A 26371-nucleotide genomic window follows, 5' to 3' on the forward strand; every position below is an offset into this window, starting at 1 on the left:
GCCCTCCCCCATTAGCTTGTAATCTCCTTGATGGCAGGGATTTTTTTTTTTTGCCTCTTTTTGTATCCCCAACGTAGAACAGGGCTTCGAACATAGCAGGTGGTTAAAAATGATTGAGCGATTTTTTGATTTGATCTAGTCTTAACACTTTCTTATTTGCAGACAATGCATTCAAAGTAAGCAGCTTTCTTTGGCTCTATCCTACTCTCACTATTCCTCCCCCCACCAAATTCCTTGTTCTTGTCCTCTGAAGCCTGAAAGAGAAAAAAGCAAGCAACACGATGTAACAGTCACATCGAGTTAATAAGAGATTAGAATTCCAAGTTGCAGAACTGTCACAAGAGCTGCAGTTTACCAAAGTCCTTTGGTTGAGAAGTGGGGGTACCTAAGTTCAGCTTCAATGGAAAGGCTTTGGAATCCTTGGAGCTAAATAAAAGACCTCTTCCTGGCTCTGCCACTTATTGTGTCACCTTAGGGAAAAGGATAGGGTTTCATTTTGCTCATCAGTATATTATAGGGATTGGTCTCTCTCTTTGTGCTCTAAACTGTAATGCAAAATCAAAATAGAGAATTTTAATACGAAGCTTTTCCCCTTCTGATTCAGAGGTGGAGGAAGTCAGTAGTCTCAGTAGTCTTCACGCTCTTTTTCTCGGGTTTGTTAGGAAGTGAAGAAACAGGGAGGTTAAGGAGCTCATGAGTGTGTTTTGCCGCAGTTTACTATGTCATAACCTGCTCCAAAGCCAAACAAGGCGGTTGCTATGGAAGCCCCGAAGGTTGTCTCCCACTCTCTCCCCCCTCCCACCCCCTGCTTTCTTTCTCGTCCTTGTCCTCTGGCGCCCAGCGGACCGAAAGGCAAGCAGCAGGCAAGGGGCAGTGCCATGGGAGAACTGCTGGTGGGGGGCGGGGGAGCCGTGCGCATCATGAGCTTGGGGACGTCCCTCCTGCAGGGTTGGTGAGCAGTGGAGACGCAGCTCTCCCTGCTTTCGCCTCTTTGCTTGCCTCTGCTGTAGCGGCAGAAGCGGCCAGAGAAGAAGGAGCAGGAGCCCAGGTCTGGGCCGCGTCTCCGCCAAGAAGTGCCCTCAGGAAGGAAGCGCCAGTACCATCACCCCTACTCCCGGCCTCCTAAGTCAGTGTCTTCGGCTGCAGGGGCAGAAGAGCGGAGGCGGCCGGGGGCGGCGTCAGGGAAGGGAAGGTGGGGGGAGGATGCGGAGGAAACGCTGGGAAAGGGGGTACAGGAGAATGGAGAGGGGGAAGGATGGAGAATGGGGGATGATGGAAGAGGATGAAGAGGTGGCTGGGGAGGGTGGGAAAAAGGTTGGAAGGAGATCGTGAACCCGGGGGGAACGCGGGATGAAAGGATTGAGGGGGAACTTGTAGGGAGGGGGTGGGAAGAGAGAACTGGAAGAGAGAATGGGGGAGGAGGAGGAAGAGCAGCAGCAGGAGCCGCAGCCGGAGGAGGAGGAGCGGCGGCCACGCTAATTAGCCAGGTACCGGGCGGGGCAAGAGTGGCTCCCGGGCCCAGTGGCCCACAGCCCCCGGGGGCAGGGGTAGGGGCAAGGGGCAGGCTGAGGGCGGGGAGGAGGAGGGGGAGAAGAGTCGAAGTGAGCGCTTCCCTCCTCCCCCGGGGCTCTGCCCGCAGGAGGGCAGCGTGGGGGGAGGGTGGCTTCCGCCCTGGGAGGCGGGGACTAGACCGCAGAGCCTGCCACCTTGGTCTCCCGGCGCCCCCTACCCCAAGAGAGGGAAGCCGCGCGAAAACGAAAGTGAAACCCTTCCTCCCGCTTCCTCCCTCTCCTCTCTCCCCTTCCCAGGCCAGGCCGGGTCAGAGCAAGCCGCGCGGACCCCACTAGCTACCGAGCAGCCCAGGTAAGGCCGGGCCGCGAGGGCCTACCCCTCTCCTCCTCCCCGCGGGGCCCGGACCCGGTTCGGGGGCTGGGGGAGGGGCGGGGCGGATCGCGGGGCGGATCCCGGGGCTGGAGCCCTTCCCCCGCCGGCCCGCCAGCTGCCCGGGTTTAGATGGGTAGGGGGGAGGGGTCCTGGCGGCGGATGGGAGGGGGGGAGAGGTCCCATATTCATCATAATCATCCGCCCCAGCAACTGCCATGGGTGAAGTGGCGGTGACTGCTGCGCCCGCCCCCTCCCCCTCGGCTCCTTCCCTAGGGTCCACCTCTTCTTCCTTCTCCTCCTCTTCCTCCTACTCTTTCCCCCCCTCTCCCGCCCCCCCCTTCCTGGCGCGAGCTGCTTCCTGACGCCGCCGCCGCCGCCGCTTCCCTCTCCCCCTCCCCCTTCCCTCGGTGCGCGCAGGGAGCCAGGACCCGGGCCGCCGCCATCGCCGTCTCCCGCCAGCCCCGCACCATGGCCGAGACGCTCTCCACCGCCACGTCCTACACCGAAGACGACTTCTACTGCCCGGTCTGTCAGGAAGTGTTCAAGACCCCGGTGCGGACCGCGGCCTGTCAGCACGTGTGAGTAACCGCGCGCCCCGAGCTCCTCCCCCTCCTCCCCGGGCCCCAGTCCCGAGCCCCGGGGCAGGGGCCGGCGCGCACCCCCCTTTCCCACGCCCCGGTGCGGCCCCGCCTGTTCCCCTCGCGGGGTCGAAGGAAGCGGCCGGAAGCTCGGCCGCGTTCCTCGGGCCCGGCCGCCGCCCCCTCGCTCCCCTCCTGCCGCCTGAGCAAGGAGGAGGGGGGGCTTCCCGACCCCGGCCTCGAGAGCCCCCTCCCCATCTCCCCCCCTCCCCGAGGCCCTCGGGGGTGTCGGACCCCAGACTCGCAGGTTTACGTCCGCAGGCCCTCTTCCCCAGCTCAGCCCTGCAGAGAGGTGGGGAAGGGGGTGGGGGGAGGTGGTGGCGAGTGCCCCCAAATCGCCTTTGGGCCGGATGTGGCTCTCACTCTCTCAGGTCGCCTGGGAGCCCGATCCGCAGCGGTAGCCGTGCGGGGGCCGCTCAGATATCTCCCTTCCCCTATTCTCACGAAATTGGGGCGGGGGGCGGGGTGTCTCAAGGGCAACTAGATTTTCGTTCCTCTGAGAATCTACGTCTATTCTAGGGACCCCAAACCCACCATTTTTGGGCTTTTCTGTTTTTGCCTTTCCTTGTATCACCAGCTCTTAGGAGTACATAGTTGGTGCTCAATAAATGCTTGTTGTCTTGACTTAAAGACCTTCTAAAAACTTCCTTTTCTGATTGTTGTGGAATGGTTTCGTTAATTGAGTTGGAGGCTACGGTAATTTGTTCATTCTTCCATCCAAAAAAGTGATATTATTTCCGTTAATTAGCGTTGTAGCATTTTTTCTTGTTCCCAACTCCCACGAGTGTCGTGTGTGTGTGTGTGTGTGTGTGTGTGTGTGTGTGTGTGTGTGTGTGTGTGTGTGTGTGTGTGTAAAAAGAAAACAGCGGTTTTAGTTGGGGGTGTGGGAAATGTGACCATAGGGGATTTGAATCAATTAAGCAGCTTTTATTTGGAGCTTTTTTCGTTGGAGGTGGTGTTCTGGTTCTTGGGGATATAAATATTCTATTGAGGGGCACTTGGGTGGCACAGTAGATAAAGCACCGGCCCTGGATTCAGGAGGATCCGAGTTCAAATCCGACCCCAGACACTTAACACACTAGCTGTGTGACCCAGGGCAAGTCACTTCACCTCATTGCCCCGAAAGAAAATTTTATTGAGGCAGCTCAATAGAGAAGCTTCACTTCTCCGAGTACTACAATTTGAGATTTATATCTAGTTCCCCATCCCCTCCCCCATTTATAACAGGAAACTAAGGCCCATGAAAGTTGTGACTTGTGATCACACAGATAGTGAGCAGAGAGCATGGATTCAAATCCAAGCTGAGTCCAAATCCGTGCTTTTAGTTCTAAGGACCAAAATTAAAATTACTTAAGCTTCCTGGGACTCCGTTTACTCATCTAAAAAAATAAGAAGGTTGTTCTACATGTCCTTTAAGATTCCTTCCAATTCTTAGAGCTATGTCCTTGATTTTTTTTCCCATTTGGGTAGGATCCTCTGATATCATTGGTTGTAGGGGGACTACAACAAATGCACATCAACAATTCTTCTGTAACTTAATCTTAGAGCTGTAAGTGTGAATGAAAATATTGAGAGTAAAGAAAAGGAACATGGAAGGCAGAGTAGAGAAATGAACTTCATTTCATAGCTTTTATCACCGGAAACAATCCCAGGGACCTTTAAAAAATTTTTTTTTTCACTCTTGGATCTTAACCTGTGGTCTTGAGCTTGAAATAAACTGTATTTCAATATAATTGATTTTTCCTTTATAATCCTGTGTTTTTTTTTAAATAAATTTTAAAACATCATTCATTTTGAGAATGGGTTTCCACAGGTTTCACCTCCCAAAGGAAGGAGTCCATGACGGAAAAAAGTTAAGAACTTCTTGCCCAGTGGATCTTATTGGTTCTGGAATCTGGTAGACCTTGGTGCAAATTGCTATCAGATACTTAAGTGTCCTTGGGCTAGTCACTTCCGATTTGAACCTGTGGCAATTCCAACACTCTTTAGGTTTGTGTTGCTTCTCTGAAGGGATTTCCCACACATTAAAGTCAATGATGTGACCATCTCTGCTACCCAGGTCCTTTCTGAGGATTAAAAATGCAGTGCTAAGAAACAACTGTGATAACATATTGTTTCAATTTCATTAAAATGGACAAATGTCTTATCGATATTTGGTTTAAGGATCTGTAAGTGAACAATTTAAAAAAGAAAAAACAGTCATGAATACAATAGTTTATTTTTTACTTTTTACTATTGCTTTGAAACAATACATTTTTAATTTTTTTTCTTAATACCTCCTTATATTTCCATTTTCTCCTTAGACCCACAAAGACTTGGAAACAAAGCAACTAACTGGTTTTATACTTTAGCAGCAGGCTTCGATTTTGTTTTAAGTTTTGTTAGTATTTATTCATTTTAATCTTTATATCACATTCATTACTCATCCCTTGTACTGAGTGAGCTGTCCCTTTAACAAAATAATTCAGAAGAAAAAACCTACAAATTCAGCAGAACTAACTACAATATATTGAATGTGTTTACACACACACACACACACATATATATTTTTACATCTATAGTCTCTTCCACTTCTGCAGTTGAATGGGGAAGATTAAGTTTACAATTTCATGATGTGTGAATTTTGTCTATAAGTGTTGATGTTCTATCACAACAAATATTAAATATTTGTATTCACATACACTTCTCAACACAATTTTTAAAAATGGTTGTTTACCTTACTGAGATGACTAAACTCTAAATTTCATAGCTTTCAAAAGTCAACAACAGCCTTCCCTTCCCGCATATTGCTGCTTCTGAACTACTTTAACTTTTCTGTTGGCCTGTCTGAAGAAATACGGTGCTATAATTTGCTTTAAAGACCTACAAGGCTTATTTTTTATTTAGTTCAAATTTTTAGATTTTTAAATTTAGAACACCCAATAAAATGAATGTTAGCATAAACATAGTAGAACCAAAAGATTGTACATAGAAGTACAAAGCTCTATCATGTATGACTTCCTTTTCTTTTTAAGTATATAATAAATTTAACATGTAACTTTTAAAGCTGTTCTACTTGTCAGTTATTCCTTCTAGTCTCATCTCTTCCCTCTTAAGCAAAATGAAAGAAAATGGAAAAAAACAAAAGCTTTTTGTAACAAATGTGAAATAGTTAAGCAAAACAAATCTCCACATGGCCATGTTTGAAAATGTATGTTTTTTGCATTTTGAATCCTTTCCCACTCTGTCATTGGGGTAGCCTCACCATCAATCCTCTGGAAATTGTGTTGTAGTGTTTGATCATTGTTCAAGTCTTTCAAAGTTATTTGTCTTTAAATGTTGTTACTGTATAAATTGTTCTCACCTTATCATGCAAACTTTACTGGTTCTTCTCACTTAGCATCAGTTCATGCAAATCTTCCCAGGTATCTCTGAAACCACTAATTTTCTTCCTTTTATATGAAACAATAATATTCCATTATATTCATATACCAGAATTTGTTCATCCATTCTCCAACTGATTTCTCCTTTAGTTTCCAGTTATTTGTCATCACAAAAAAGGCTATTATATTTTTGTACACATGGGTTCTTTTTATCTTTCTTTGATATTTTGGGGGGAGTTACAAGCCTAGTTGAGGTATCCGTGGGTCAGTCAACTTAGTGACTTTTGGGGCAAAGATCCAGATTGCTTTCCAGAATGGTTGGATCAATTCACAGCTCCCCCAGCTGTGTGCTTATTTTCCCTCAGTCCCTCTGACAATTATCATTTTTCTTTTTTTTTGCCATATTTACCAATCTGTTGGGTATGAGGAGGAACCTCTGAGGTGTAATTTGTATTTCTCTATTAGTGATTAAAAGCACTTTTTTTCCTTTTCTTTCTTTTTTTTGGTGAGGCAGTTGGGGTTAAGTGACTTGCCCAGGGTCACACAGTAAGTGTTAAGTGTCTGAGGCTGGATTTGAACTCAGGTCCTCCTGACTCCAGGGTCAGTGCTCTATCCACTGTGCCCCTGGCTGCCCCCCAAAGCACTTTTTTTTTTTTGTGGTTGTTTACAGCTTAAGCGGATTTCTTCCTTTCAAAACCACCTGTTTATATCCTTTGACTATGTATTGGGGAATGGCAGTTTCTTAGAATAAGTCATTGAAACTTCCTAAAAAGATTCACCCACCCCCTCCCCGCCCCCCAAGTTAGCAGTTTCTCTGCTAATTTTAACTGCATTGGTTTTGTTTGTAAAAAATCTTTAATTATAATGTAATCAGAATTGTCCATTGATTCTTTTGTCATCTCTATCCCATATTTTATCATGAACCTTTCTATTCTCTATTCATTGTTGGTCGACAAGCATGTATTAATTACTTAACTATGTGCCAGGTACTGTGCTAAGTAACCCTGGGGGATACAAAGACTTTTCTTGCCATGGAGCTCACAGTCTAATGGGGGAGTTGGGAAAGGTATTTGAATTGGTTCTCCAATTTATTTGGGTTATGACTTTGTCAAATATTCATTTGGAGTTTATTTTGGTGTGGTTGGTATGAGATGTTTTATCTATACCAGGGGTTCTTAACCTGGTGTCCATTGGCTTATTTATTTATTTATTTACTTACTATTTTGATAACGATTTTAATGTAGTTTCCTTTGTAATCAAATGCATTTTATTTTATGCATTCAAAAACATTCTGAGAAGGGGCTTATAGGTGTTTACCTTTCTTATAAAGGGTTGTGACACAGAGTATCATGGTCTATATCAAATTTCTGCCAAACTGCTTTCCATTTTCCCTAGCAGTTTTTGTCAAATTCTAAATCCCTTATCCCAATATTTGGGGCCTTTGGGTTCATTTGATTTTTTATATTGTGTGTACAATAGTCTTTTTTGGACCTCTCTGTTTTAAAACTGGCTTTAATGATTTACTGCTTTGTAGCATAGTTTGAGAATTGGATATTGCTAGGCCCCTATTTTTTTCCCCTTGAGATATTTTACCTTTTGTTTCTCCAGATGAAGTTACTTTTTTTTTTCTAATGCTGTAAAATAATCCTTTCTTATTTTGGTATGGCACTGAATAACAAGTAAATTAAGTAAAACCTCTCCTTTTTTAAAAATTGGCTCAGTTTCTTCACAGTTTTTCTCTAGTATTTATAGGTCTGTCTTGATAATTTTGTTTCTTATTCTGAACTTAAAAAGCATTTCCATATTCACAGCAGAAAAAAAGGATTGTATATGAAACTTTGAATCTTCATTTCATATTGATTGCTTTTTTAGAGAAGTATGTAATAAATTTAACATTACTTTCAAAACTATCTTGCTTGTCTGTGCTTCCTTCTGAACTTCTATTGAGACCCATTATTTTAAAAAAAATCTTTGAATGACCTTTTTTTTGGCATGACTGTTGCAAACTAACTACTTTGAGAGCCCCTCATTCTGAAATAAAAACAGAAAAAGGAAAAAATACTTTTAACAAATTAAGCATAGCCAATCAAAGCATATTAGAAAATGCATGCTTTTTGATAAATCTTGGAAATCTTGGATTGCCCATCACCCCTGCTAGGAGTTCCTCAAAGATTCTCTGGAGAAATATTTGGTCTTTGCATTTATTAGAGTATTTAAAAGTTGTTTTTAATTATGGTGTAATCCTTGTATAAATTGTATTCTGGTTCTGCTCACTTCACTCATCAGTTCTGAAATAGTCTCAATTACATTCATATACCACAATTTGTTCAGTCTCCTTCCCCAACTGATGGTTATCCCCTTAGGGTCTAATCCTCCTCTCTCCTTTCTTCTCATCTTCCCTGCCCCTCCCTCCACTCCCCCAATCAATTCCCTGGATTTTCCAGCATTATTGATCCTCTGAATCACTTGCCCCCCAGTCCCTACCTACCTTATCCCTCCATGCTTTTTTCCTTCTTGAGTCTGATGCATCCCCACAGGAAATTGTCTGTTTTTGATTTCTTTGTCTGAACAGTGAGGTTCAACTTATGTTCCTTCTAACATGTTTTTGTGTACTACTGTTTTTTTATGCATCCCAATATTAAGAAATAGAATCCACTTTTTCCACTTCTAAGTCTTGTGTATTCCTTTTACTCTCCCTTTTTCCTTTTCAGACTTGTAGAAGCAATACAACTCCATGTCCTCTGTTACTCCTAATATTCTTTGAAGACATTAATGTTCTGAAGGGATACTTATTTCTTCCCTTCTGTTAGAATGTTAGCACTATGTCATCATACATACCCTTTCAGTTGCTCAGACAAATTTACGATTCCAGGTTTCTTTTGTCTCATGCTTTTATTTCAAAGTTCCAACTTAGCTTTGGTCTTTATATCAGAAATGCAGTTCCATTTATCCCTCTTATAGTAGGATTGTACTTTCAGTTCTGATAGTGTTTGTTCCTAAAGATCACCATATAAAAATACAGAGCTTCTGGAGAAAATGTTGTTAGGGACACAACACTCAAACCTCAGTGACACTTAAAAAAAAAGATAGTAATACATAATGCATAACACTGAAATATATAATGCTAAAATAAATAGTGGTAAAGTGTGTGGCCTTGGACTCTGCTTTGCCTGTTCCTGTGCTCCTACCAGTTGGGCTGGGCAGGGCAGGCAAAGTTGATGTCTATAGAGGAGAGGGCAGCTTTAGTGAGTCATTCTCCCTGTAGTACCTTACTTTGAAAAAACCTGAAGTTTTCTTATGGAAAGTGGGCGTTGGAAGAGTTGCAGCTTGTGGATTACTTTGAAGTGGCATAAGGAGGATTATTTATAATCAGACAAACATTTTAGATATGGATGAGGTATATAACTCATTGTCCTTGTCTCTGATATGTACATTTTGTAATTGAACAGGGCCCACATGGATTTTTCTGATTTCTAGCTGTTTTCTCATGAAAATCATTTACATTAAGCTCTTTATGCCCTAATAACACATTGGAAAACAAATAGAATGTTTTCAAAATGAACATTATAGCAGAATTTACTGTACTCCACTTTGCAGGGTAAGTGAATTTTGCTTGTAAGTTTGCCTTTTAGAATTTTATTCACATTCTGGCTGTGGTTCCTTAATACTTGAACTTTTATCTAGTTACTTGCAGTATTTTTACTTTGAAGGAGGATTTCTACGTTTTGCCTGTGACATTCCTAATCTTTTCGTGAGGTGATTGGTGGATTCCTTTTAGCTTATTTTCCCAGTTAGCTTATTCTGGGCATTTCCAGTTATATCTTGAAATATAGTGTCTTAAGTTTTTTTTTTTTAAATCATGGTTTTCAGGGAGGTCTGACAGTTCCTAAATTAGATATCTCCCAACCTCTTACATTTTTCCCCCTATTTTTTCACTATTTTGGTTTTCTAAATTTACTTATCAGGGTGTCATTGATTTGTTTGCTATTATTCTATTGTTCAGGGAGTCCTTACATGGGTAAAGTTTGCCAGCTTCTGGATAAGCTTCTTAATCTCTTTCCAGTTGTTTCTTCCACAGCTTTCATTTTCATCTTTTATCGCTTGCTTAATTCTAGGTATTTGTGTAGTCCTTGTAGAAAATTCATTTTTCCCTTGAGTTGTTTGCTTGCAGTTGTTATAGACTTTGCTTCCTTTGTTGACCTCCACCTCTTGGGGTTAGACCATCCTGTTTATTTCAGGTTCAGGTGCTTGGTTTTTTTTTTTTTGGTGGGGCAGTTGGGGTTAAGTGACTTGCCCAGGGTCACACAGCTAGTAATTGTTAAGTGTCTGATGCCAGATTTGAACTCAGGTCCTCCTGAATCAAGGGGTGCTCTATCCACTGTGCCACCTAGCTGCCCCGATAAATGTAATTTTAATAGATTCAGTCTGGTGGTGGTGGTGATGATGATGATGAAGGCACTTACTTAGTGCCATATGGTTTGCAAAGCACTTTACAGATATCTTATTTGATCCTAACCCTGGGAGGTAGGTGCTATTATTTCCATTTAGAGATGAGGAAACTGAGGGAGAGAGAAGTTGGTTGATTTACTGAGGGTCACATAGTAGTAAGTGCCAAAGACTAAATTTGAACTTAGGCCTTCCTGACTCCAGGTCTAGTAGAGTTCTATACTCTATTCTACTTAGCTGCCTCAACAGCTAACTCATCAGCATTTATTTCATAATCTGTCAGCCTGTGTGTTAATTGTTCCTACCAGCTTTGTTATCTGTAAGTTTGATAACCATTCTGTCTCTTCCAAGTTGTCAGGAAACCTTTAATGGCTATTTTTTTTTGCTTGACTAGTTCTGAGTGTATGAGTTATCAATCTTTTCTCCGTCTTCAAGTTTTCTCATACTATATTCACTTTATCCCTGTAATTAATTGTAAGCTTGAGAAATTATGTATGCTTTTACACGGTAGATTCTTTATGATGCCTGTTGAATTGATACAGACCAGTAGGGTCACCTTGTTCTTTTGGAGGCACAGAAGACACAACTGATTTGATGTCAGAAACATTCCTTCAGAGGGAAATATAGACCAACATGATTGGAGTTTTTCTGTGCTCCTTTATGGACACACACTTTTTGGGGGGGGGGTAGGGCAATGAGGGTTAAGTGACTTGCCCAGGTCACACAGCTAGTAAGTGTCAAGTGTCTGAGTCTGAATTTGAACTCAGGTCCTCTTGAATCCAGGGCCAGTGCTTTATCCACTGCACCACCTAGCTGCCTCTGTGAGAATTGGAATGATACCCCCTGCTGGAGGGGACATTGTGAGCTCTGGCCTGAAAAGAAAACATGTGACTTCAGCCTCTGGAAGTTGTGTCTGCCCTCTGTGGGTAGTTGTCAGTCAGTGTTACCAGCCAGTTAGCTTGGAGCTGTGTGTGTGGATGGCCCTATTTCCTGTTTCACAGGAAGGTTATGGGAGAAGCCTTGGGGGAATTGAGGGCCCTTTGGTTCCTGACCTTGGCTTGGTGGGTCAGATGCTGGGTCTCTTAGATAGTTAGATGAAGTTTGCTTTTTACCTCTCTCTCCCCCTCACCAACTTCTGATGCACTTTAATAAATACTTAAAAGTCTAAACTCTTGCTAAAGCTTCTAATTTAAGGTGACCACTCATTAGATTTTAGACATTGTAGCTGGAATTTTAGCTCTTCACACTCCCTGGATGCATACTTTTAATAACTAGTCAAAATGAATTACTACGTTTGTAGGTAGTGAAAGATATTATATGTATGATTGCTTAACTACTGTTACTGATTGTAGGAGAGGCTTCATAGTACTAGAGATTGTCCATATGGCCCAGTTTTGAAAAGGAGAACATGGATTTTTCCAACTATAGTAGTGAGCTTGTTAATTTCTGGAAGAATTCTTAATTTTAATACTCTATTTGGATACTACCCGCCAACGATGGGAGAGTACAACCTTTTTACCACCAGGGATATTTTCTTTAGAGTTGCGTCTGAATAATTACCACATAGCGAATATGATAATGAATATTTCCCGATTTTGCCTGAGTGGGTCCTTAGTTGACAGACAATAAAATGTTGCTAAGCTCATACATGAAACATTTTTAACTGGAAAGACCTGGCACAGCTTTATAGTCTTTTGCTGAGGGGTACTTAAGCTATTTCCAAATAGAAAGAAGCATCTGAGTAGAACTTTTTTTTAGTGAGGCAATTGGGGTTAAGTGACTTGCACAGGGTCACACAGCTAGTAAGTGTTAAGTGCCTGAGGCCGGATTTGAACTCAGGTCCTCCTGACTCCAGGGCTGGTGCTCTATCCACTGCGCCACCTAGCTGCCCCAGAGTAGAACTTTAATGGAAGGAAAATTTTTAGAATGGGTTATAAAATCAGTTTATAAGCACAAGGAGGGTGACTTTGATCATGGATGACTGGCAGTGTGTTCTTTACAGATCATGGCAAACTAACTATTTTTTTGATAGGATTGCTAAGATTGGCGTAGGGAAATATTGTAGACATACCATACTTGAAGGTATTTGAGTTGGTCACAGCAGCTTTATGGAGAAAATGAAGAAATGAAAATAAATTTTAGATAATTTCAGAACTGGTTGAATAGCTATTAAAAAAGAATGTTAATTGAGCATCAGCTTTGAGGGAGATCTCCAGTGGTATACTTCAGAGTTTCTGCCTGGCTTATTCCCCTGGTTGAAAATATACATGACACACTTAGCAAATTTGTGGATTACATAAAGCTTGGATGACAATTGGATTAAAAAAGATTTTGAATAGCCTGTGATGGTGAGTCAAACCTAAACATAAGAAAATACTTATGTAGTTTCTTTGTACAACCTCGGCAGCAGGATTGGGAAGATATGACTAGAATAGCAGTTTATATGAAAAATGGTCTGATTGTATTGGAAGGATTGTCCTAGTGGAAAAATGGTTAAACTTAGTGTTGTACTCTGTAGGACAGAACTAGGATCCATATGTAGAAGTTACAGAGAGGCATATTTGTGTTTAGTCTTATAAGGTAAGGAGGAATGAATTACCTAACAAAGCTTTTAAAAAATGGTAGTAATGAATTTCCCTCATTATTGGAGGTGTACAAGGGTAGGTTTTGCATGTAGTAGTGCTTGATGAATGGTTATGGAATAAATGAATGATTGAAGAGGAGGTTCATGAATGAATTAAAGATTTTGTTAAGAGCTAACAGCAAAGCACCTGTGTGTCAGGTAGGAGTAGGATGAGATGAATCTCTAATCTCTCTTCAGCTCCAAAATTCTAAGGATTCCCTAACAGTGGGGGATGTTGGTTTTAATGTGCTCAGCCTACCTGAGAGGGAAATGGGAAGAAAATGATGCATGTTTAGGTGTAGCTATTGCTATGACATAGGTAGTGGCTGATTTCTTGGAATCCTGTGCCTTTCTGTACTCCTGCTGCAGAACCAATAACTTCAAAAGCTTTAAGGCAGAAAATAGGAGTTATAGTAGCATCTAATCAATATAATGTTAAGTGTTTCTGTTCCTAGTATACCCCCCCTTTTTTTTTTTTAATGGGGCAATGGGGGTTCTGTGACCTGTCTGGGGTCACACAGCTAGTGTCAAGTGTCTGAGGCCAGATTTGAACTCAGGTCCTCCTGAATATTTATCCACTACACCACCTAGCTGCCCCCCCCAGTATACCCTTAATCTTTTGGTTTTAAATATCTTTTGGCCTTAAAGGTAAGATGAGTGGAAATGCATACTGACCCAGTCATTTCCTCTGTGCTAATGGAATAAAAAAGCCCATTTCATTATCAGTGAACAGGCATTTATTAAGTGTCTTCTAGTAACTGTGCTAAGTGCTGGGGATACAAAGAAAGGTAAAAAGATATTCCCTGGGGCAGCTAGGTGGCACAGTGGATAAAGCACTAGCCCTGGATTCAGGATGACCTGAGTTCAAATCCCACCCCAGACACTTGGGCAAGTCACTTAACCCTCATTGCCCCACAAAAAAAAAACAAAAAAAAAGGAAAAAGATATTCCCTGCTCTCATGTTTTTAGTCATGCAAACCACTGTATACAATGTACAGGATAAATTGGAGATAATCAAGAGACAGAGAAAGCATTAGATTAAGGGGAATAGGAAAAGGTTTCTTGCAGAAGGTGGCGTTTTAGCTGAGGTTTGGAAGAAAACAGAAGTTAGGAGATTAAGAAGAGGAGAGTTCCAGGCATGGGGACAGCAAGTGAAAATGCAGAAATCAGATGATGTGTCTGGTGTGTGGAACAGCTAGGAAGCCACTATCATTGGTTATGGAGGGGCTTTAAAAGACAACCAACCACTATTATCCTTGACTGCACATTACCCCTTTAGTGTCGATCAATAAACAAGCCCAAGTGCCTACTATATTAAAGATCTTAGAGATAAAGAGATAAAATTTTCTTGGTAGGGAGCTTACATTTTTTGGGGAGAACCACAAGTACCCATGTAAATATATACCAAATAAACACAAGGTATTTTGGGGAAGAGGTATTGATTCTCCCTTAGAATTTGGAAGGGAGATTAGAGTTCCATTTCATCTAAGCCTGACACAATGAATCACTTTTGCAACAATAATTTTATTCACTCTGCAACCATTCATTATGTGCCACTATATGCAAAGAAAAGCAGTTTGTGAGGAGTGTTGGTGTGGAAGGTTAGGGAAGACTTCATAAGAGATAGTTATTGAGCTAAGCCTTGGAAAGGATTTCAGGCATGGGGAGCTGTCTGGAATGTAGTGTGTACTGGGAATATCAAAAAGGCCAATTTGACTATAACAGAGTGGGTGATGGGATGGTAATGTATATAACCAGCCTGGAGAAACAGATTGGAGTCAGGTTGTGCAGGACTTGATGCCTAAGAGACAGGGTTATGGTCAATACTTGTTCGTTCTTTTTGATCTCAAGGAGTGTAGATAGGTTATATACCAAATAATTTCGGGAGAAAGATAATCTTGGTCCCTACTCTTTAAAGGTTTTAAAGTGGTATGCCCTTTGGCAATGCAAGGAACAATTCTTAAGTGTCCTTTACTTGGGAAGATAACTTATAAAAATGATGAAAAAAGGAACAGGAGACAGTAAGGAAAGTTGAGTTCATCGTTTACCTATGTGAAGATAGTGTTGCCAAATTGGTCTCAATATTTTCCTAGTGTTTACATTCTGTGCTTGAACCCAGTCTTTCCTATTTGGAAGTTTCTACTGGATGTCTTCCTTAATTTTGTCTAATTCTTAACTCATCATTTTGACTTCCAAACAAGACACTCTGAAACCTTGGTTACTGCCAATGCTATCATTATCCTAATACTATTTTGCCTGCTCGAGAACCTACAGTGATTCCCTCAATCCAGTTGTATTTAAGGCCTTTTCCTCATTGGCCAATCCAGCATTCTATTCATTCATTCATTTATATTTATATTTTTTAAAAATGAAATTAGCTTTTTTTGTTTTTGTTTTTGTTTTTTTTTGCGGGGCAATGGGGGTTAAGTGACTTGCCCAGGGTCACACAGCTGGTAAGTGTCAAGTGTCTGAGGCCGAAATTAGCTTTTTTTAAATGATAATCTTTTTTTCTAGTCTACCTCTTTACCCCCAAATTAAGAAAATTCCCTGTTACAGACATGTAGTTAGGCAAAACAAATTTCTACGCAGTTTATGTCTCCAAAAATAATTTGCCCCTGTCTCTAGTTTAATCACATTTATTAGAAGGTAGGAAACTTCTTTCATCTGGTCCTCTGGAATGTCATCTGGAATTGTGCTTGGTCATTGTGTTGATCAGAATTCCTAAGAACTTCCTCTGAGTGTTCTCTGAAACCATTTTTTTCATTTCTATCAGCACAATAGTATTCTAGGACATTCATATATACCACAAATTGTTCAGCTATTCCCAAATTCATGGTTAACTCTTGCGCTTTCCAGTTCTTTGCCACCTCAGAGCCACTATAAATAATCCTGTTCTCCTTAGGACATAGACACAGCAGTGGTATCTGTGGATCAAAGGATTTACACAGTCAATATATTTATTTACTTACATTCATTCATTCATTCATCTATCCATCCATTCATTCATCCATCCATCCATCCATCCATCCATCCATCCATCCATCCATCCATCCATCCATCCATCCATCTATTTGTTTATTCCTTTTTGGTATATACACAGTTTAATAGTTTTTGGGGCATGGTACCAGATTGTTTCCCAGAATGGCTGGAATAGTCCACAGCTCTACCAAAAGTAAATTACTGTAACTCCTCCAGTATTTATTAGCCATTTTCCCTTTTTGTCAACTTTTCCAGTCTGATTAGTTTGATATGGAACCCTAGAGCTGTATCACTTTTCATTAATAATTATTAGCTTGCACTTATTAATGACTTATTGTGGGCTAGGTACTAGAGATAGAGATATAAAAATTAGGTCCCTACACTTGAGGAATTTACATTCTATTAGGGGGATAAATAATTTTTTTTTAAGTGAGGCAATTGGGGTTAATTGACTTGCCCAGGGTCACACAGCTAGTAAGTATTAAGTGTCTGAGGCTGGATTTGAACTCAGGTACTCCTGAATCCAGGGCCAGTGCTCTATCCACTGCGCCATCTAGCTTCCCCCAGGATAAATCATTTTCAAAGATATGTAAATACATGATATGTATAAAATACTCTGGTATGTGTTTGGATATGTTGAATTTTGGATGCTTGTAGGATACCAGGGAAGTTGTTAAGCCAGCAATTGCAGTGAATGAAGCATTTATTAACTACTTACTATATGTAAAGCACTATTCTAACCATTGGGAAAGCAAATAGAAAAGACAATTCCTGCTCTCAAAGAGCTCAGGTTCTAATGGGGAAAACAGCCCATGGAAAGTTTCAGCTAACTTTCTTTTTTGCAGTCTTCAAAAGATGGACTAGAGTACTTCCAAGAGCACTTAGTAACAAGCTGGCATCTCCATAGGGTTTGTTTCCCAGAATGGCTTGTAACGATTGGAATGACGCCACCTGCTGGAGACTTATTGTAGAAAAGCTCCACCATGAGGTGAAGGTCTCTGAGGGCAAGACCTTGCATCTTTGGTTTGCTTGTGGGAGGAAGAAGGGGGAGGCTGGCGCTCTGACTCAAATTCTCTTTTCCTGTGGACTCTGGCGGAGAGTGGAGCTAGGAATGCTCTCTCCCTTTAATAGATAGATGAATCTAGGCCTTTCTCTTCACCAAATTCTTATTCTCCTTAATAAATGCTTAAAAGTCTAACTCTTGCTAAAGCTTATAATTTATTGGCAACCACTCATTAGATATTTTAGAATTTTACCCCTTACAGGCTATAGACACTGGACTGGAAGAATTGCTGTTTAAAAGGATTTAGGATTCAGAGTTTTGATCTGTCTCCATCATGGACTGAAGAGAGATGGTAGACAAACTAGTGGTGAAGGTGGTTTGACTTTCTGGGAACATGCTGTTTACTGTCTTTATCTTGAGGAAGTCTTGCTGCTTCAGCCAGGCTGCCTGCCTGCCCTATGGGGTAGCAGTTATTTGGTGGAAATGTCTGGATCCCTTTCATACATAGGAGCTGTCTATCATGTAAAGATTGTTACAGTTGTGGAACTCCACAGCATGGGAAGAGAGATGAGGGCTAAAAGTCATTGGCCTAGAGATGTCAGGTAAATCCATGGGAGCCAGTGGGATCACCAAGAAATCTGATGATGATATCCCACTTTCTAGCAAATCTCATTTTTTTGTGTAAAGTATAGCTTTTCTCCTTCAGCCCTGCAAAATCTCTTTGTTCTTCTCTGCATACAGTTAATCCAGTTACTTAAAATGTTCTTTACTTGAACAAGTCATGGCTAATTTTGCCTTAAACTATTCTTTTCATAAAGAAATGTAGTGAAAAGAGTACTAGCCTGAGAATTAGGAGAGGTATTTTGGTACTGATTGTCTCTATAAATAGCTAGCTTCTTGTCCATGGATAGTTGTTTTTCTCAGTTGTAAAATGAGGGAAATTAGTTGGTAGGGAACCTGCATTTTGAATTGTTTACTGGGAAAAAACAAATGAAATAGGAATGTTTCAAGTATATATACATTTTTTTAAGCAATCTTTATTTTTTTTTTTTTGGGCGGGGCAATGGGGGTTAAGTGACTTGCCCAGGGTCACACAGCTTGTAAGTGTTAAGTGTCTGAGGCCATATTTGAACTCAGGTACTCCTGAATCCAGGGCCGGTGCTTTATCCACTGCGCCACCTAGCCCCCCCCCCCTCAAGTATATATACATTTTATATACTGCATAGACAAACTTTTTCTTCTGAGGTAATTTCAATGTTTTTATGACTAATGAATAGATCTCTTACCTAGCCATCCCTTATAACTATTTTAAAGAGAAAAGGAAAAGCATATCACAACTATATTTGATAATATATGAAATTACAATACTAATATTAAAATAGTACACATCTATTTATTCATGGCTCATAGAAGTTTTCTTAAAGCCATCCTGGAGTAGTGGTGGGTAGTAGAAGCATTATCTTTTTTTTTTTTTTTTAAACAGATGAAGAAATAAATGGGTTCAGAGAGGCTGTGACACTTGCCCTTTGGTACTTGGCTAATAAGTGGCAGAGGCGTGACAGATTTTCTCAATCTGTTATACCACATTGCTGCTTCTTACCTATTCATTATAACAATTTAGTTCGAATATACACTAGTTTGTCTTCCTTTCCTGTCTACACAAATAAAACTTGAATGTGACTTCTGTGCTTTCATGTCATTGTTCTCATCTTTCTTTCACTATAGAGACTAAAATTACTCACTATAGTGAATTATCATTAGTATTTAGTTAATAAAGAAAACCAATGAAAGATATTTGAAGCTTTCATTCACTTGAAATCTTTTCCCTTTCATAAGTATCTGTGAAATGTTTACATATTTGTGTGTTTATTCTCAGTAAGGGATCTAATTTTAGGAATTCAGTCTATATCCCATATTTGAATCATTATGGTATTTTGATAGAGTTGCAGGTAGTACAGAAAATGGTATTGTGAAGGGATGATAATGAATCAGAAGTTCTTACTATGGCTATATTGATCTTAAATTAAAGAATATTTCTTTAACAAATACCTCTTCTTCCTCCTTTCCCCTCTACCCCCAACTTAATAGTATTTTATGTTTTCCCCAATTACATGTAGAAAGAGTTTCTGAGTTCCAAATTTTTTCTCTCTCCTGTCCCCCCTCCCAAAGACATCAAGCAATCTGATATAGGGATAATCAAGTTATGCATATTTTCACATTAGTTATGTTGTGAAGGAAGAATCAGAACAAAAGGGAAAAGCCATGAGAATGAAAAAACAAAAAGTGAAAATAATATGCTTGATCTCCATTCAGACTCCATAGCTGTTGCTCTGGATGTGGGTAGCATTTTCTATCCTAAGTCTTTCGGAATTGTCTTGGATCATTGTATTGCTGAGAAGAGGTAAATCATCATTGCACAATGTTGTTACTGTATACAGTGTTCTGGTTCTGCTTATTTCACTCAGCATCAGTTCAGTCTTTTCAGAAATCTGCCTGCTCATTTCTTTTTCTTTTTTTTTTGGTGAGACAGTTGGGGTTAAGTGACTTGCCTAGGGTCACACAGCTAGTAAGTCTTAAGTGTCTGAGGCCAGATTAGAACTCAGGTCCTCCTGACCCCAGGGCCGGTGCTCTATCCACTGTGCCACCTAGCCGCCCCCTCTCATTTCTTTTTTTTTTTCTTTATTTTCTTTTATTTTTTTGCGGGGCAGTTGGGGTTAAGTGACTTGCCCAGGGTCACACAGCTAGTAAGTGTTAAGTGTCTGAGTCTGGATTTGAACTCAGGTCCTCCTGACTCCAGGGCTGGTGCTTTATCTACTGTGCCACCCAGCTGCCCCGCATCCCATAAATTTTGGTATGTTTTCTCATTATTGTGATTTTCTTTGATGAAATTATTGTTTCTATAATTTGTTGTTTTTACCAACTCATTCTTTAGGATGAGATTTCTTTTCCAATTAATTTTGTCTTTTCATGCCCATTTATTCCATGTAATTTTTATTGCATCATGACCTAGAAGGGATGCATTTAACTATTTCTGCCTTTCTGCATTTGATTGTGAAGTTTTTTTTAAAAAATAGTATTTATTTTTTCCAGTTATGTGTAAAGATAATTTTCACCATTTATTTTTGTAAGATTTTGAGTTCCAAATTTTTTCTCCCTCTTTCTTCCCTCCCAAGCAAGCAAGCAATCTGGTAATAGGTTATACAATACAATGATGTTAAACATATTTCCAAATTAGTTACGTTCTGAAAGAAGAATCAAAACAAAAGGGAAAAATCACAGGAAGTAACAAATAAAAACTATCCACAAAAAAACTAGATTGTGAGGGTGTGAGGTTTTTATGCTGTAATACATGGTCAGTTTTTGTGCAGTTGCCATGTACTGCTGAGAAAAAGGTATATTCCTTTCTATCCCACTGGGAAAATACCTTTTATATTTATTAACAGAATTTTTCTCAACTTTGAATACTTAATTTACCTTCTGGGATTAATTAATGCTATTGTTTCAGTAATCATTTTATAATGTTTTATTTAACAACAAAAGTGAGGTTGATTATTCTTTAGTTTCCTTGGATTTAATTATCACCTCAATGGAGATAACCCCCAAATTCATATATCCAGTTCTAGTTGAGTTCCAGTGGTCATCTGCCTTTTTGTATAGTTCAGACCTCTTATGTCACAGGCGTTTCAAACTCAACATGTACAAAACGGAATTCATTATTTTTCCCCTTCCTGTCACCTTCGCTATTTCAGTCAATGGAAGTTATTTTTGTAGTCACCCCACACTAGTAATCAGTTGCCAAATTTTGTTTTCTATTCTTTTGATGTTTTCTCACAGAGCCATTAGCCTTATTCTCATCACTTCTCAGTGTTGACTGTTAAAAAAGCCCCATATATTTGGCCTTCTTTTTTCTCAGCTTTTTTCATTCTGTTCTGTTAATCATGTCACTCCTATCTCTAGATTGGCTTTTCGTTGTCCTTTAGGATCAAAAATAACTCCTCCATTTAGTTTTTAGAACCTTATACAAGCTGCCTTCAATTTACCATTCTAATTTTATTATTATTCTGGACATTGTGATCCAGTCAAACTGACTCTTGTCTCTGTACTTTTGCAAAGGCTGTCTCCACTATACTGCTACTTCACTTCAGTATAGAATTCCTTACTTTAAAACTCTGCTGGTGACTTTTTTTTTTTTTTGCCAAACTGTTTGTTTTTTTGCAGGGCATTAAGGGTTAAGTGACTTGCCCAGGGTCACACAGCTAGTAAGTGTCAAGTGTCTGAGGCCGGATTTGAACTCGGGTCCTCTTGCATCCAGGGCCAGTGCTTTATCAACTGTGCAACATAGCTGCCCTCCCCTCCTTTAAAATTTTTTTTTATTTTTTTCAAGTGACATCTTCTACATGAACCATTTTCATTCCCTGTCCCCTTCCCCCAAAGGGTTTTTCCTTGTATTTATTGTATATATACCTACTGGTGTACATGTTATCTTTTGTAGAATATAAGTTCCTTGAGGGTAGAGACTTTCATTTTTGTCTTTGTGTTTCCAACATCATGTCAAGTGTCTTGTATGTAGATTCTTTACGGATATTTTTTCATTAATTGATATTTTGAAGATTATCTCAGCACAAGTCTGGGTTCCATGTGGCAAAGATGTACACATGGAAATAATTGAAAATAAATCACCACTGCCCCTTACATTTTTCATAGGTGTAGATTTTAGTGCTTTTCCAAATATGGGATAAAAAAACAAGCATTGGCAGTGAGATATGTGATAATTTAAAAATAGAAGTTAGGTGGTGGAATAGAAGGAGTTTTGATTAGTAGTTACTCCTTGCTTCTCCTAATCTAGTGGTAATGCAGGGTTCAGGGTATATACTGTGCCTGGATGTATAGATCTGAATTATCTCTGTATAGTTGGAAGATAGAGATAATTTAGTTCAATCTCCTCATTTTACCCGTGAGGAAAATGACATACTCTTACAGAAAAGTGACTTCTTCCATAAGTCAGAGTTTCTTAACCTGTGGGTCACATAACTCAATGTGGGAGTCAGGAAAAATTTGGCAGCAGTAAAAGGTTATGTATATCTGTTTCATATACCTATATACCCGGGGTTGCATAAAAGTTTCTTGGGCAAAAAGAGGTTGAGTAGAAAAAGTTTATGAAGCCCTGGCCTAGGTTACCTACATGCTTCCTGTTCTCAAAATGTTTTTTAACTATAACAAAACCTTAATTAACCAGAATGCTCAAAGAATGGGTTGTGATTAATTTAATTTAATTTTTTTAATTTTAATTTTTTTAGTGAGGCAATTGGGGTTAAGTGACTTGCCCAGGGTCACACACAGCTAGTAAGTGTTAAGTGTCTGAGGCCAAATTTGAACTCAGGTCCTCCTGAATCCTGGGCCAGTGCTCTATCCACTGCGCCACCTAGCTGCCCCAACACTTGTGTTTTGAATCCTGCCCAGGACACAAATTAGATGTATGACCACTGGCAAGTCACTAATGTCTCATCCTCAGTTTATTAATTTGTAAAATGATAATTATAATGTCTGTAGTACCTATCCCTGACAGTATTGACAGGATCTTTAAATGAGGTAATGTGGAAGTAAAGTGCTTTGCAACTCTTAAGGTGACATACATTTCAGTTACTGTTATTCATTGGGATGTGTATATGTTGAAGTGGTGAATCTGGTACTGATTAAACTTAGATGGAATGGATCTGTTGAACACTTTAACATAAGTAGACCAATAAACACATGCAGGGTTTTTTTTTCTCCGGTGAATTAGTAATAAACAGGCTCAAATTATGTGGCACAAAATATAACCATTTATACCTTTATATAGGATGAAAAACATTTTATCCATTCACTAGATGATTTATTTCTTAACTTTTGGTTTAGTTTTTGTAGAAAGTGTTTCCTGACTGCTATGAGAGAAAGTGGAATACACTGTCCCCTCTGTCGTGGAAATGTGACTAGACGAGAGCGAGCATGTCCTGAACGGGCCTTAGACATTGAAAATGTCATGAGGAAATTTTCTGGTAGCTGCAGATGCTGTGCAAAACAGGTAAAATAAAATATGCCATGTTTGATATTTTTAAATCAAGTTTCCCACACTAAATGATAGAGAATTTCATTTGGGCTCAGTCATTTTCTGAGACATTTAACTTTTTGATAGTTAATTGATTATTTTTAATATAATATTAATGTTAGAAACTTTAAAATTCATAATATCAGAGACAAGAGTTGGAAGGGCTCTCAGAGGCTATTTAGTACACACACCCCTAACACCTCACCCCTGCCCCCATTTTATAGATGAGCAGTCCAAAAGTTGAAGAAGTTATGACTTGCACAAGATCTTCACACATTAAGTTAAAGAACCATAATATTAGAAGAAATTCCATTTGCTCATTTACTGTAGTAGTCACAAAATATTTGATAACATTGACAACTAACCTTTATTTATTGCTCAATTATTCATCATAGAGAACCATTAAGGTTCTGTCATGTGGAGAAGGGAATGGAATAATGGAGAAATGATAATGTGTCTAGGGACCCATTATAGACATTGCTTTATTTTAGTTGATGAATTTTGTGAACAAAGCCAGATTCTATTTTATGCATTTACCCAAGTCAGAGATAACATTCCACATTTGTGAGAGAAGGGTCCATAACTGATGGGTGGGGAAGAGTGAAGCTAGATACACTTGAAATGAAAAATGTGTATGCGGTTAACCTGACAACTTTAATTTTTCAGTCTATGCTAATAGTAGAAGATTAGGAAAAAACTTGGTAGTGTTAAGATATAATGGCTATAAAGCATAACATTAAAAATTATTAGTAAAAATAAGTTTTTATGGGGGGCAGCTAGGTGGTGCAGTGGATGAAGCACTGGCCCTGGATTCAGGAGTACCTGAGTTCAAATCCAGCCTCAGACACTTGACACTTACTAGCTGTGTGATCCTGGGCAAGTCACTTAACCCCCACTGCCCTGCAAAAAAAAAAAAAAAGTTTTTATAATTGTAATGCCAAGGTTTAGCATTATTCATATTATTTATACTTGATAGGTAAAGGATCTTTTACTCATGTTTAGGTTCAGCAGTTGGAAAGAAGAAACTATTTTTAAATGTTAAAAATTTCAGTAGTGGGAGATTTATTTTGTTTAGAGTGCTTACATTATCCTTACTTTTGGCTTTTTCGCCTATTTCCCAGAATTGTCTTTTAAACTTGTGAGAGATTTCTGTTTCTAGTGCAAAATTGTTTTGGATTTCATTTACAGATCAAATTTTATCGCATGAGACATCATTACAAATCTTGTAAGAAGTATCAGGATGAGTATGGTGTGTCCTCCATCATTCCAAACTTTCAGATCTCTCAAGATTCAGTAGGGAATAGGTAAATAATTTTTGTTTATTTAAAAGTAGTTTAATGTATTATAATTTGCTAATTATTTAGTTAAAAGCAAAGTGAAACTCAAATTTTTAAAGTAAAGGTGTTGAAATTTAAATAAACTGCTATAAATTGCCTAGGGAAAAGACTTCAGAATTATAATTGGCATATGTAGATTAAATCTTGGGCCTCAACATTGTAGAATGAATTTAGAACACAGTAGATTTTTAAAAAAGTCTAGTGCTGGGGCAGCTAGGTGGCGCAGTAGATAGAGCACTGGCCCTGGAGTCAGGAGTACCTGAGTTCAAATCTGGTCTCAGACACTTAACACTAGCTGTGTGACCCTGGGCAAGTCACTTAACCCCAATTGCCTCACTTAAAAAGTCTAGTGCTTTTGCTCTCTGTTTCTGACGTAATTGAATTGTTTATGACCCATAGTAAAATTAAATGTCTTTCCTATTTGTCAGTTTGGAATCATATAATTTTTCCTTTATAAGATTCCTTATCATTAAAGGAATAAAACTGAGTTACATATTGATTAAACTTTACATATAAACCACTTAACATTGGTGATAGAAATTTTCTTCCAATGATAGAAAATTTCATGTAGAATTTGACTTGTTAAAGACAATTTTAAATTTATACTATTAAGGCCCCAAATTTTAGTTCTATAATTTGGAATTAGTGATCATGAGTTTATAGGTCAGAGTTTTACACACTGCCAATTTTGAATAGGTGTAAATTTGGGAAAATTCTAGAAAAAAATCAAGTTTTGATTTAGAGAATTGAAAAGAACATAGTTCAAATAGTCTAATTCTCTCATTTGATGTATCAGGAAACTAAAACTCAGAGAGGATGAGTGACTTTTTAGCAAGAGTACTAGGATCACAGGACTGGAAGAGAGCTTAGAGGTCATTCAGCTTAACCTCCTTCATCTTAAATTTGAGGAAATTGTGTCTCAGTTGGAGGTTAAGTGACATTTCTAAACTCAGAAGGGGTGGCAGAGCTGAGGTTAGAATTTAGGTCTAGTGTTTCTCTGAGTCCAGTGCTAGAAGTTCTGTACTGTTTTTATTGCTGACTTCTGATCTCAAACTCTTTGACTTATATTTTACATAGCTAGTGGTGAATTTTTTATTAATGCTTTAATGGATTCAGAAAGACCCAGATACAGAGGTCTGGTTTTCAGGTGTATTGTGGAAATTAATGCCGGTCTACTTGGGTGGTTGGTTGGATGGATGGAAGTTGAAACTGAAAGCTGGTCTGGTGTAGAAATCAAAGTGGACTACTCAGTCACCAATGAACTGTGCTGGGCCCTGGGGGTGGGGTACGGGAATCTCCAAAGATAAGTGGATTAATTTCACTAGGGATGGGGGGGAACTTGGATTCTTACCTAGAGAGGTCTAGGTCTGAGGTATGATGTGGAGAAGGATGCTGGATGGCCAAGGAGGGAAGGAACAGTTCAGAAGGGGGCAGATAAATAGTGAAATGGCCTGGGTAGATGGCTGGTTGGGAGGTGAAGTTTAGTATATACTTCTGAGCATGCCATGGTAGCTTCACAAAAATTGATCATTTGGTTGGGCATCATTTCACAAGTTGGAAATAACAGAATACAGACATTAGAGACTATAGAACAATAAAACAGTAATGTATAAAGGCAATATGACCAAGATAGTACGCATGAGTAGAGAATAAATAATATTCTGAATGAGTTGCAGAATAAATTAGAGAAATGAAAAATGACTTAAATCATAACAATGAGGCAACATAACAAAACTTAGAGGATGGAGTTAATGGTAGTCTTCAGAGGAAGTATGTGTCACTGAAAACAACAAAATAGAAAAACTCTAAATGAAATAGGATGCACTAAAAAACTAGAAAATTAGCAGCAAACCTAAAACAATTATAAAAAACATTTTTATAGCTAAGTAAAATAAACTTGAAAAAACCCATTGAATTGATTAAAAAAAAAAGCTGGTTCTTTGAAAAGATTAACAAAATGGATAATTATTTGACCTGATTAGGTAAAAGATAGGAAAATCGAATTATCATGATA

General features: G+C 39.5%; 1 protein-coding gene across 2 annotated transcripts in view; it reads left to right on the forward strand.

Moving 5' to 3' along the window:
* The first annotated feature begins 824 nt into the window (after nucleotides 1–824).
* The window catches only part of RNF138 (ring finger protein 138), a 41191-nt gene continuing 15644 nt past the window's right edge, over nucleotides 825–26371 (forward strand). The window contains exons 1-5 of one of the 2 annotated variants that reach the window (XM_043962630.1): nucleotides 825–1126; nucleotides 1809–1863; nucleotides 2302–2462; nucleotides 22831–22996; nucleotides 24209–24324. In XM_043962630.1, coding sequence (XP_043818565.1) covers nucleotides 2353–2462; nucleotides 22831–22996; nucleotides 24209–24324 — 392 coding nt within the window. In that variant the 5' untranslated portion in view covers nucleotides 825–1126; nucleotides 1809–1863; nucleotides 2302–2352. Of the gene's footprint in view, nucleotides 1127–1299; nucleotides 1488–1808; nucleotides 1864–2301; nucleotides 2463–22830; nucleotides 22997–24208; nucleotides 24325–26371 lie in introns of those variants that run through there. The other variant, XM_043962621.1, reaches the window with a different exon arrangement.

The sequence above is a fragment of the Dromiciops gliroides genome, chromosome 1 (assembly GCF_019393635.1).
Source record: "Dromiciops gliroides isolate mDroGli1 chromosome 1, mDroGli1.pri, whole genome shotgun sequence".
NCBI lineage: Eukaryota > Metazoa > Chordata > Mammalia > Microbiotheria > Microbiotheriidae > Dromiciops > Dromiciops gliroides.